Source organism: Peromyscus leucopus, chromosome 1, assembly GCF_004664715.2.
Source record: "Peromyscus leucopus breed LL Stock chromosome 1, UCI_PerLeu_2.1, whole genome shotgun sequence".
Lineage (NCBI taxonomy): Eukaryota > Metazoa > Chordata > Mammalia > Rodentia > Cricetidae > Peromyscus > Peromyscus leucopus.
The window spans coordinates 84,522,326-84,536,280 of record NC_051063.1 but is presented as its reverse complement, the minus strand read 5'-3'; the positions used below and the strand labels follow the sequence as shown (position 1 = coordinate 84,536,280).

Genomic DNA, 13,955 nt, shown 5'->3' with positions numbered 1-13,955 from the left:
GGCTAAATAGCACTTGAAAGGTGCTTGTTTGGAAAATGCAAATGAAAGCCATAATAATGTCATTTCACACCCACTAAGATGGCCATGGAAAAAACAGGTTATAGCGAGAGCTGGCAAGGATGTGGAGAAATTGGAACCCTCATGTGTAATACCCTCCTATGATGTGAAATGGTCCAGTCGCTTTGGGAAATGGCAACTTCTCTCTCTCTCTCTCTTCCTCTCTCTGTGAGTGAGTGAGTGAGTGTGTGTGTGTGTGTGTGTGTGTGTGTGTGTGTGTGAAAGAGAGAGAGAGAGAGAGAATGTGTGTGTGTGCATGCATGTATTAAATGGATAAATGATATTTGAAATGCTAATATAGAGAAATAATATTCAGCAATAAAAAGAATGAACTTCAAAACATATTTCTTTTAAATAAAGCCCTGCCCCCCAAAAAGCTATGTAGCCCAGGATTCCATTGATATGAAATGCTCACAAATGCAGCTATATAGACAGAAAATCGATTCATGGTTTCCTAAGGTTTAGAGTAGGAATTCATTGGTAATAAACACAAAGGATATATTTTAAAAGTTTTATTTTTACATTTGTTTATTTAGAATGTAAGAGTCTGAGTTGATATGAGTTCTAAGATTATAGGCTCATAAGGGATGTTTTAGTGTGGAGAAAATGTTGCAAAACTGAATTGTAAGAGGGCAATTAGCCAGCATCTGAATTCACGAGACTAGGAAAAAAATGAATTTATTAACTGTGCTGCAAGTACTCAACAGACAATCGCAGCATCAACAGAAAGATCACCCACATGAAACAGTGGTGCATGGGAGGGGGATACGTGGTTAGGGTGACCCACAGCAATCTCCACCATGCAAATGAGGGGCATCCTGATTGGTTGATATTTTATTCCCAGGGGCCTCTGGGTTCACATGGTGCAGGGTTGTACTTGATTTAGATTGGTTGCACTCGGTTACATCATTCTGCAGCCAGAAAGTGCTCTGTTTCCTTTTTGTGGCATTTTCTAGACCAGGCTTGTATTGTGGCATTTCCCGGATGGTGACCTCTTTGTTTTCTGGTCTGTCAGTTTGCCTCTCTCCACACTATGGTAAAGGTTTTACAACTGTAAATTTACTAAAATCATTCTATTTATACTTCAAATGGCTATGTTTCAAGTTATACAAATTATACCTGTACAAATCTACGGAAACATCCCATCCTCCCACACCAGTGAACTTAAACAGTTCTGAGTTTATTGAGAGTATTTTCTACATTCTGTGCCTAGGTGACCAGTATCACATCTGACACAATGGACACCAAAGATTAAATGTGCCTCACTACCCTCATGACGCACACGATGTGTTCATTGTCAGGACTGGTTCTGAAAGGAAAGGTCCAAGTCCAGGGCTGCAGGCTGCTGGCTGCCTTCCAGGGAGAGAGGCTGGAATGAGCTTTGTCCTGGGTCGATGGTTCCTGTCACTGATTAACCAGCCTTGTTGGAAGGCTGCACCACCAGCACTCCCCACACAAAGACACCTGGCCGAGTCCTGGGCGGCCGAAAAAATGTCGACCCGCTATCACCAAGCAGCGAGTGACAGCTACCTGGAACTTCTGAAGGAGGCCACCAAGCGCGATCTGAATCTCGCGGATGACGATGGCATGACACCCACTCTCTTGGCAGCCTACCACGGCAACCTGGAGGCCCTGGAGATAATCTGCAGCAGAGGGTGAGTGATTTCTGTTAGGGCAGCCTGGGGTCCTCCAAAGTAGCAGCAAGAGGCGGGGGAGTCCGAGGACACGTTTTGCCTCTTTCTAGGCTCCCTAAGTAGTTGGCTTTTAGGGAAAGACAAGACTAACCTAGGCATGGTTTCTTTCCCTATAAGAACAGCCACCTGGGGGTTACTCAGCCAGAGGGGTGGGAGGGTATTGTAATTGTATGCATTGAAAATCATTTCCATGGATTTAAATGTTGACTCTTTAAAAAGAGGTCACCATTCTACTCAGTTCAGTCATCCTCCTTGGTTAGGACCTGTTTTTATTTGACTTTTCCAATTGTGTCATTAAAACCTACCTTTTATGAGCCCTCAGGTTTGTGTAAGTCCCTAATTTTTGAATGAAATTTCTGGCTTTACAAGCTGTAAGAGGGATCTCCAGTCCATCTTTACTTTAAATTTTATTTGTGGGCAACACACACACACACACACACACACACACACACACAGGGGTCAGCTGGGAGAGGGAGAGAGAGAGAAACACAGACACATGGGGGTGTCAGGGGAGACACAGACAGATAGACACACACAGAGATGGAAGAGAGGAAGAGGAGAAAGAGAAACAGACACACACAGAGGGAGGAGGGGGAGAGGGAGAGAGAGAGTGAGAAATAGAAATAGACAGACAGACAGACACACCCCACCCCTAAATTTTAATTCAAGTCTTTGCTAACTCTTTTATTCTGCTTGTCCTGCCCATGATCAGAGGGCTAGTTAGTCAGGGTTGGCAGCTGTGCCTTAAGAAAGGGAGAGATGGAGCAAGAGAGAAATCTGAGGGAGGGAGGGAGGAAGAGCAAGAGGAAGAGGAGGGGAGGAGGAAGGGAGCCAAGTGAATGCATTCCATACAGTTAGTGTCTGGTAGGTGACAGTCCTCCCTCCCTCCTCCTCCTCCCCCCTCTTCCTCTTTCTTCCTCCTCCTCTGATTCTTCTTTCCCTTCATTTGTGGTGCTGTCTAGAGGATACTGATCAACAGAATGTCCTGGTTTCCGTCATGGCAATCAGATTTGAGAGGGAAAGACAAACAAGTGGCTTATGGCAGGCATAACAGAGCCTGTTCCAGAGAGGGGAAGTGAAGCTTGTATTAGAAAGACAAGCAGATGACCAAGGACTGAAGGAAGCATCTTTCCTTTAAGACAGAGCACGGTGCACCCCACGAATGGAAGACGTTGAGTTTGGCTGGACTTGCACAGCAACAGGACAAGCCTAAGTGATAAAACCAGACAACAGGAGTCTTGAATTTCTGTTAAGGACTTGAACCTCATCCTGAGTGCCAGGAAACCACACCCTGTATTCACAGAGGAAGCCTTCAGATAGACTTATGCTTATAAATATTGTTCCAGTGATTACACAGTGGTTACAGAGAATGTTTAAGGACATTCAAGGTGAACTGAACTCACATGGTGACAATGGGTATGGGTAGACACAGGCAGGTTCCAGTGGCCGTTTGGATGCCGAATAGCTGGTGATTAGATGTGGGCGAATAAAGGGGGAAGAGGCTCAACATCCATGTTTTCATTAAACAGGTTGTAGATATAGGCACCTCACTGAATCGAGGGACATGTCAGAAAAAGCATGCCCACTGTCTACACTACATCTTCTGAAAGCTTAAGTCAAGATAAATCTTTCCTCTTTTCAGTCAATGCTTCAGTTATTTGTTACAGCAATAAAATATCTAACACACTTCCTTAATTTAATTTATAGGGACACTTTAGTATTATAATCAGCAAATTTGCTTCCTAGGTTATCCCTATGTTGGATACACAATTTTTTTTTTCTAATTTTCAGTGTTGTGATGATTATTTTTCTATATAATCTTTGTCCAACTCTCAGAACTGAAGTTTTTTTTGTTTTCGAGACAGGGTTTCTCTGTGTAGCTTTGTGCCTTTCCTGGGACTCACTTGGTAGCCCAGGCTGGCCTCGAACTCACAGAGATCCGCCTGGCTCTGCCTCCCGAGTGCTGGGATTAAAGGCGTGCGCCACCACCACCCGGCAGAACTGAAGTTTTTAAATCAGTACTTCTGTTATGATAACAGAATGCCTCAGGCAAGGTAATTTCTAGAGGATAGAACTTATTCTCATAGTTCTAAGAGCAGCACAGAAGTCCAAGATCAAGTTGGCAAGAAGTTCAGTGCCTAGAGAGACCCAGTCTCTGCCTCCAAGATGGCTCCTTAACGCTGCCGCCTCTGGAGGGGAGAAAGGCGGAGTCCTCACACAGTAGAAGAGACTGAAGAAGGGGTACACACACACACACACACACACACACACACACACACACACACACACACACACACACACACAAATGAAAAAGCAAATTCCCTCCCTTGATAAGGAATCCCTTCCACAAGGTGAAAGGTGGGGTTCCTGGTGAGGATGAAAAGTCCAGCGCTGAACCGCCATTGCATTTCCACCTTCGCAAGCTGTGTATCTGTAACCCTGCCCCACTTTTATAATGGGGTCTTCAACATTGGTTTATAACATTGACTTTCAAAGGTGTGTGTGTGTGTAAAGGGTGAGTGATGGTGCCAGCATGCCACCGTGCACACGTGGAGGTCAGAGCTTCGTGTGTCCGTCCTCATTTTCTAGCATGTTTGAGTTTTCTACAGTCTCTTGTTACTCACAGGCTAGCTGCCCATGAGCCTCCCATCTTGCTGGAGGAGGACTGGCATCAGATATGCCTCTGCATCCGGCTTTATGTGAGTTCTGGGGATCTGAACTCAGGGCCTTATGCTGGTGGAGCAAGCAATTTACCCACTGAGCCCTCTCCACAGCCTTCAAAATGCTTTTACAGCTAACAATCTGAACCATTTGTCATATATATAATATATATATATTTTATAAATATGCTTACAATTAGTATTTTAACAATTGATACTTTAACTATAAATAAAATATAAATGTACACATATATAATATGTTATATATACTTATGGGATACAGGAATATGTGATACATATTTTGTATGTATAAATGTGTCAATCTCTGCTACATAATTCTAACTTGAAGGTCATTCATTCCAAAATATTAGCTGACAAATATGATCTTCCAAAATTTTCTTTTGCACACCTTCACAAGTGTATTGTTTTCTTTAAAAAGGCAACATATAGTGCATAATGATAAAATAACGATATATCGTTAACAATGTGCACTTAAAAGTTGACATGCATACCACTGCTTTTCATGACTACATGATACTCTATTGTTTTTATCATTATTTATTTATTTTAAACTATCAAAAATTGCACAGCCACACATGATGATAGTGCATGCCTATATTCTCAGTACCTTGAGTCAAGAAGGTTGTGAGACTGATGCCAGCCCACACTTCATAGCAAGTCCCTGGATCCAAAATTGTGCATGTATTTATGATATACAATATGGTATTTTAAATACATTTGTATTATGAAATGATTGGATTATGCTAATTATATGATAACTTGCACACTTACCATTTTTGTGGTGAGGATATTTAAAATATATCTTCTTAGCAATTTTCAAGTATGTAAAGCATTGTCTTTTTTATGTCCTCACCACATTATAGAGTGAATTGCTTGAACTCTTCCTTCTTAATGGACATGTTGTATCTTTAAGTCTCTATCATCGTACTTCTCTTCCTACCCCCAACTGCTGGCTACTCAAGAGACTTCTATAGGTCCCATATTTTTTAGAATCCACATTTAAGTGAAATTATGAGGTGTTTGTCTTTTTGTGCCTAGCTTATTTCACTGAACATAATGTCCTCCAGGCTCATCCATGTTTCCAAATGCAGGATTTTCTTTTTCCTTAAGGCAAAATAGTATTCCATATGTGCACATATGCGCACACACATATACACTTTTTTCATTCATTTACTGGTGCAGGCAAATTGATTCTGTAATTTATTCAATTAGTTGCCCATTCATAACATTTTATTCCATCTCAATTCAGTGCAGAGACTTAACTTTTTGTCTTGTTGGCTGTTACAAGTAGAGTTGAAAGGAACAACCTTGTTCATTCAGCTTTGTCCAAGGCCTCACATTTCCTTGGGATAAAGTCTTCAAAGTAGAACAGTAGATTCTAGGGGTGCCCTGGTCTTTTGATGTATATCCTGCCAAGAAATCTGAGCCAGATAATGCTTTTCCCAGCATGGTCCTCTCCTTGTGATCCCACTAAAACCAAACAACTGACAGTTTTCAATCGTTTCCTGTTGGATAGGCAAACACTGGCAGTGTATGGTTTTAATTGGCATTTCCTTCATTATTATAAGTCCAAATAATTCCTTTTTATGTAGAAAAAACATTTTTTATGGAATTACTATTTTCTGAGAACAGCTTTACACATATTTAAAATCAGCTTCAAAAGAAGAAATTGGAATGGAGCAGATGCCTAGAGTGTTGTAATTTAAGCAAATTACCCACTTAGCAACAATAACAAGCTGATTTAAAAATTATTGATCAAAATGATTGCTTACTAAAAAATCAAGGGCAAAATATAGCTTATTTTAAATTGCTTCTCAGAGAGTTTCTCTTTTGGGAAAAAATACTAACACTAGATTGAATCTATCCTAAAGAATACATAGGATATAAGCATTAGATTTAGTCCATCCAACAAAGGTGCTGGTTTTAGATGGCTGGGCAGGTATCTGCATGGTGCTGCTAAGAATTGTGAGCCAGAAAGCTGCGTTTAGTAAAATGCACTGGAGTCCCAGCTCTGGAAAGGCAGGGAGAGGACATCTTTGGGGCTCGCTGGTCACTCAGTCTAGATGGTTGGTGAGTTCTGCTTTCAGTGAAAGACCCTGTTTCAAAAACAACAAAGATGGAGAAGCAATTGAGAAAGACAACCAGGTTAAGCTCTGGCTTCTATGTGTACACGCTGGAACACACACACACACACACACACACACACACACACACACACACCCTCACACACACACACACAAAGAGACGTGTGAGTCAGGCATGGTGGTGCATGCCTGTAATCCCAGAAAAATCAGGAAACTGAGGTAGGAGGATTCAGCCTTGAAAGTCAGCCTTAGTTACATAGAAAGACTCCTTATAAACAGATAGAGGCAGGGGAGAGTGTGATTAGATTTAGAAAGACTTCATGAAGCTTGACATTAATACATTTTCATATCAATTGAAAACCTGTCCTTAGGGTTTAGATGCACTAGGAAAACCAATGGATCATCTTCCTGGCAGTTTCATTGGAATTTTGCATTTGAAATTGTCTCTAAAGAAGATCCACCTCTGCCCCATCTCAGGCCTCCTTGTATCTTAAAAGCATCACGGAAGACCCACTGAGTTGGGAAAATTCACTCCATTCTGCCTGAAGTGTATGGATTTAACCCAGACTCTTAGCACCCTGTTACTTCCCGCTACAACCCACCCTGCCCAGTACTTGTTCTTTAGTTTAGCCAATCCAAGGATAATTCAGGCAAATTTAATCAGTGTGTTTTTGTTTATGCCATACTCACATCTTGGCTCTTTTCCAGCTCTGCTTTGATGTCTAGGGTGCTTAAGGGGTCCTTTGAATATGGTGTTCAGTTAAGTAAATACAAAGTGAAACCACGTGTTTGGGGATGAGGAACTGTACTCCCCAAAGATTCGAATGTGCCAAGGCTCAAAGAGGGGGATCTCCTTTGATCCAAAATAATTAAATTGGGCTAACTGGCTAGGGCCCTCTTAACAGAGGCTCCCTGACAGAACAGCATTATTTAACATTTGCTTTCCTTAGATTCAATTTCATTTTCCTTCCTTCCTGTTCCCATTCCTTTACCCATAACTCCATGCTGTCTGGTCACACTGATGTACACTCTGGGTTCCCCAAATATGCCATGTGATACAACCCATTCTCGTCTGTACCCATGCTGTTCTCTGTGTGAAACAGGAGGCCGACCTGTGGCTGGATGTAGCCCACAAACAGGCTTTACTTGGATTTCACTGTGGTTTCCTTTTAAAATTGAGCCAATATTTAAATACATTCCACGAAATTCTGGAGTTCAGCCTTCATTTGAAAAGTGGACATGGTAACACCATTTCTGCTTCATTAGGGCATAGCCCGAGCATATCTCGGTCTTTGCTGAGAAACCCAGGTGTGTGTCCTCTTGGGGCAGATTTTGAGATTTCTGCTAGAAACTGCGGATGATAAAAGGAGAAACATAATGCAGGCTTTTCCCTCTTGGGAAAATTAATTGGGTAAATGGAGCACAACAACTTGATAAATAAAATAACCTTGTAAATACTTAGCTACCAGAACTAGGCCAGCATGGTGGTTTGCACCTGTAGTCCTGGTACTGGGGAAGCTGCTGTGAGGGATCAGCACAAGTCTGAGGCAAGCTTGGACTACATAGTGAGTTCCAGCGTGTCTGAGACACAGAGCAAGGTGCTACCTCAAAAATAAACAAACACATGATGGGGGAGATGGCTCTGTGGGGAACGGTGTTTGCTGCTGAGCCTGGTGACCCGAGATTGACCCCTGGGTCCCACATGGTGAAAGGAGAGAACTAACTACTGTAAAATTGCCCTCTGACCTCCATATGCATATTGTGGGACATTCGTGCCCACACCTATACACACAGGAAACAAACGCACTTAATTTCTGGAAAAAAAATTAAAAATTAAAAACCCCCAAAGAGTGTTATAGTGGTAGAAACTGACCAAGTGGCCACAAGAAAAGATAAATATATGAGTGTGGTAAAAAGAGCAACGATGATAATGTATATGGAATGTATATACGCATAGTTTACCAAGCATTGTTCTGTGTTACATATGTTTAAATTCACACAAAAACTCTATCAGAGGCATTATTATTATTCTCCATAAACAGTTAGGATGGAAGACTTGTGGATGGTTAAGTGGACAAGCTGGGTTATATTCATGTAAGACTTTTATTATGACACAGATGGTTAAACATGAGACAGGCCTGATCCAAGGGATGCCACCTGTTGGACTGGGGATATAGCTCCATGGTAGAACACGTGGTGGGCACATATGAGGCCCTGGACTCTACCCTTAGTGCTGCAAAAGTAAAAATGGAAGTGTGCTGCCTATTACCATCACTCAAAACAACTGCACCCTCCAAGAGTCTTACTTTACTCCTGGGATGGTGGTTGGTTCAGAACTGAGGTAGCCAGGGGTTTACAGGGAGGTGACCCAAGTCTGAGTTATCAAATTATAGGTTGTGCCACATAGGGGCATTTGTATTAACATACGTGTTAATATTTGTATTAACATATGTAAAACATATATGTTAACACATATGTAAAACATGTTAATACATAGGGAGCCTGTGAATCACCTGAAGATCTTGTCAAGCTCTAGTTTCTGATTCAGTAAGTCTGGGTTGGGCTCCAAATTCTGCATTTCATTAGCACCATGGGTAATCTGTTGCTGCTGCTGCCAGTATGTTTGGGTCAAAACACTCCTCAGAGTAGAATCAGTATGGTACCTTAGCATCCTCTGCAAGGGTGTAGATCTTTTCTGCTTCTGTGTTAGTTTCCCACCAGCAGTGGTGAGAGCTATTTCAATTCATCTCCCTGCTCTCCTTCAGTAGGGTCTGTACTTGTATCTCAGGGTTTCACAGGAAATAGAAGCTCTTTTTTTCTGATTGATTTTTTTTGTTGTTGTTTTGTTTTCTGCTTTTGACTCATGGGAGGGCTGATGTATTGGCTAGAATCAGCTCTCTCCAAGTCCTCCAAGAATACTGCTAAGTTGTCAGGACAATTGAAAGCCAATTAAACACAGAAATCATTGAAATTATATAAACATACAATTGAACACATTTTATTAAAATGTAGCACTTGAAACTCACCACTTCATAGTTAGTTCAGTATTTTTCTTGTGTGTGTGCTCTGAAGTTACAGATTTCTATAAATTTTTATGGTGGAAGTAAAATAGCATACTACTGCTTGTCTCTTCTAATCTCTGTATCCAGTGAGGTGATATGGCAACATGAAGATTCTCATGGTGGGCAGACGTACATTATCATACATGCTATAAATCAGGGCTTTGATGTTTTTTCCATGAATGAGCCCACTGCCAAACATTCAAGAGTATACCATTGGGTGATATTATTCTTGGCTTCAGGGCTTCTAACTGAGCTCAATTAGAATTAGGCATGACACTATATTTCCTTTCTCTGAGTCATGTGATCCAACGCTGGCCAATGTGATATGAAAGTGACTCTGCCAGGAAGTTTTTTGGGAAGTTTTTTTTTTTTTCTTTTTTCTTCTTCTAAAAGGAAGGCCTAGCATGGAGATAGCTCTCTACTTCTGGCCATCTGGTATCTGGCTCTGACACAGCTAAACTCAGTAGCCATCATATGTCAGTGTCAAGGCAGGATAAACATGCATTTTGTTGGTTGTTTTTGTTTTTCTTTATAGACCTCATGTTTAGTGAAAAAGCAATTTAGCATGCATCTTTTGTATTTTCATCTCTAGTGGGGATCCTGATAAGTGCGACATCTGGGGAAATACTCCTCTACATTATGCAGCCTCCAATGGCCACACCCACTGCATCTCATTTCTAGTCAACTTTGGTGCCAACATCTTTGCCCTAGATAATGACCTGAAGTCCCCATTGGATGCTGCTGCCAGCAGGGAGCAGAAGGAATGTGTTGCTCTCCTGGATAAGGCTGCCACCATACAGAACACCACGAACCCCAAGAAGGTCACCCGACTGAAGGAGCAGGCTCTGAGGAATGCCAGGAGACAGATGAAAGAATGTGAGCGACTTCAGGAGAGGCACCAAAACAAGATGGCCCGCACCTACAGCAAGGAGGACTCGGGGACTCTTTCTTCTTTCCATGGCACCTTCCCCAGCTCGTCGCTTTCCAAGGCTTCTGCTGGTGGATTTGGGTCACTGTCTAAAGGCATCAAAGATACCTTTAAGATAAAATTTAAGAAGAACAAAGATACCGCAGAGCAGGTGGAGAAGGAAGGCAGGAATGGGCAGAGGCATGTAATGGAAGTGTTCAGAGAGGAGGAGGAAGACTCATTTCCAGAGGACGTCAGAGAGAAGCTCCAGTTGTCAGCGGAGAAAGCCAGGGACGTACAACACGAGTCTATTCTCAACCGCCCAGGGCTAGGGAGTATTGTTTTTAGAAGGAACAGAGTACTGGACCTTGAGGACATTGCAGACAGCAAGAGGGAGTTGGGGTTTAAAATACCCAGTGACTTGTTCCAAAGACCAGGAGCAGCTGATGAAGAGGAGGATGAAGAGGGGGAGGCAAACAGTACTGCAGGTGACCTTCCTTGGGACGAAGAAGTAGAATGGGAGGAGGATGTGGTGGACGCCACCCCGCTGGAAGTGTTCTTACAGTCTCAGCAACTAGAGGAATTCCTTCCCATGTTCATGAGAGAGCAGATGGACCTAGAAGCCCTGCTGCTTTGCTCTGACGAGGACCTTCAGAATATCCACATGCAACTGGGCCCCAGAAAGAAAGTCCTCAACGCCATAGACAAGAGGAAGCAGGCACTCCGGCAGCCCGGGCAGCTGGTGGACACCAGCCTCTGATGGAGGCCACTGGTGAGCAGGGTGACCTGAGCATGTGGTCATGCTGAGTTCCCTTGGGAGGACCACAGGAAGCACCCTGGACCTGATCTTTGTCCAGTGAAAGACCTCTGGGTATAGGTGTTGAAGTTTTAGAGAGGACCTTCAAAACAGAGGCCCAGACTCTGGGAGACAGTCTGTATTCAAGTAAACCATCAGTTAAAAAATAAAAGTCAGGAGACCTTGGAACAAGAAAACAGTGTTTCTCTTCATGAGTTTGCAGTCTGTCTAGACCAAAGGCTCTCACTGGTCTAAAGGGCAAAGCCCAACTTAAATGGATCTAATCTTTTAACAGATATTTACAAGCAACAGGGTTGGGTTTCTAGTATTCCTGTCTAAGAATCAGGAGAGTGTAGTAGGTGGGGGGATGGCAGAAAGAAAATGTGGGGTGCCTATTGTGGAATGGATTTCTAAAGTTCATGTATGGAAGCCCTAACCTCTGAGTATTTTTGGAACTAGTACTTTAAAGAGGTGATTAAGGTTATGTGAGGTTATAAGGGTGAGCTCTTAATTCCACATGACTTAAAAGAAAAGGAAGATAAATCAAGGGTGTGCTCACATAGGAAGAAAAGAGAACAACAGGAAGACAGCTGTCAATCAGCCAATGAGAGTACCCCCAGCCCCCACCTCCCAGGAAAGTCAAACTTGACAATAGTTTGGACTTCCAGCCTCCTGAGATGCGAAAAATCAATTTCTGTTGTTTGAGCCAATCTGCCTGCAGGGTTTTGTTATGGCAGCCTGGGCTGACAAGTGTGACATGTAAACAAGAGGGTAGAAAAGGGAGAGAGAGCAAGAAGGATTCAGGAAAACAATGCCTGTTCCATTTTCACAGTCTTTCTAGAGGTTAAGCGCCTTCTGAGATTTAAAAAGGGAGAGAAAAAGTTCAGTTTTCAGGAAGATTGATGACCAAAGTTAGTTTTACATACCCATGCTTGCCATGCATGCCTTCACTGTTAGTGTGTACCAGTGGTGCTGTTCTCTAGGTCAGTGCATTTATAGTGTAGATCTTAGATGTAGCCCCAAGACTCAGGTGCTAATGGCTTTGCCATCTGCCTGTGGAGCTATGGGGGAAGAGGTAGACATCCATCCCCCAGGCAGGGCGTAGTAGAAGGAAGTTAGGTCATTGAGGCATGCCCTTGAAGTGGATATTGAGATTCCAAATATTCCCTTTCTTTTCTTTCCAACCACCGTAAGTGAACGGGTTCCTCTGCCACATGCTTCTAATGGATCCCCTTGCCACAGGTCCAAGCAAAGCCTCTGAAGTGATAAAGTGAAACAAACCATTCTTTCTTAATCATGAACAAATGTCTATTCCCCTCGGGATAGGGCACCAATGACAGACCAGAGAAACAGTTCTACCCTGAGTGATGATTCATGTCCTGGGAGCGTCCTGGAGCTCCCTGCCTTAGGTTGTAGGCAGCTCCACCAAAGAGAACCTTTTCTCCAGAGCAACTGCTTTCACAACCTTGGGAGGGGGCTTGTGAATCTTATCATTTTCATAAGCTTCCTGAGCCTGGCAAATTCTCTATAGCTTCTCCAGTCTTCTGAAACTGTCTCCTCCCTCCAACAGGTAATGTTTCAATTCAGAGGAAGCAGCTACACGATGGTTATATAATCTCTATATATTACACAATGTATAAATATGTGTGTGTAATAGTTCCACACACCTATATTCCATTTTACTCTATTGTTCCTCTTCACTCTACACCTTTTTAAATCCCCCCCCTCTCTCTCTCTCTCACACACACACACACATCTAGATTGTGCATATGAGAAGAAAATAATGGATACTAGTCTTTCTGAGTGAGGCTTATTTTCCTTAACAATCCTTGGTTGGTTCCTGAAAATATATTAATTTCATTTTCTACAGCTGAATAAAAGTCCATTGTGTAATGTGCTACATTTTCTTTTTCCATTCATCTGTTGATGGTCATCTCAGCTGCTCCCATTTCCTGGCTACTGTGAACAGTGCAGCAGTAACTGTGGATGTGCAGGTCTGTGTGATACGTTGACTGGCATAGCTGGGTCACATGAGAGCTCTGTTTTCAGTTTTTGGAGATGCTGCCATCCTGATTTCCATGGTTCACTTTCCTTCCCACCAGCAATGTATACAGATCCTCTCTCCAAAATCTTGCATTTTTTTTATACTGACAGTTGTTAAAAGGCAATCTCAAATTGAAACCACTCCTAACCCATAGCTAAGTTTTATTGGAATTCTGTAGCCAGACGACCACCAAGTAGAATTTACCATTGACTGTATGTGTAATATTAGAAAAGCTTTTTTGGCCAACTGATTTCCCATCCACATCTGAGTTACTTCAGGAGGCTCCATGCATGATACAGATGCTGAAAGGTGATGAACTCACTCATTCCTTCCGTGAGTGGATTCAGGAAGCATATGTGATATTGGATATGTTACATTAGGGGGTAGTTGTTTACAAATACTGTGTTTTGTTATGGACTAAAGCTGTACTTGACTTCAATAATGGGCACAAGAGCAGTTGTCATAGGAAGGAATTCTGAGCCTGCCTCTGTCTCCTATCATCTAGATGCCTGGATCCCCTCTGGTTCCCTAGAAACCACTTGAGACACTGTCTCCATATCCTACCACAGCTTACATAGTAAGGAGAGTTCATCGGTCAGATTGGGGGAATGAACCTAAATAGGAGACTCC

General features: G+C 42.5%; 1 protein-coding gene across 1 annotated transcript; it reads left to right on the top strand.

Moving 5' to 3' along the window:
* The first annotated feature begins 1,475 nt into the window (after positions 1-1,475).
* Positions 1,476-13,181, top strand: Anks4b (ankyrin repeat and sterile alpha motif domain containing 4B). Its single transcript, XM_028867916.2, has 2 exons — positions 1,476-1,712; positions 10,171-13,181. The coding sequence occupies exons 1-2, from the start codon at positions 1,549-1,551 to the stop codon at positions 11,243-11,245; spliced, it is 1,239 nt and encodes a 412-aa protein (XP_028723749.1). The 5' UTR covers positions 1,476-1,548; the 3' UTR covers positions 11,246-13,181.
* The last annotated feature ends 774 nt before the right edge of the window (positions 13,182-13,955 follow it).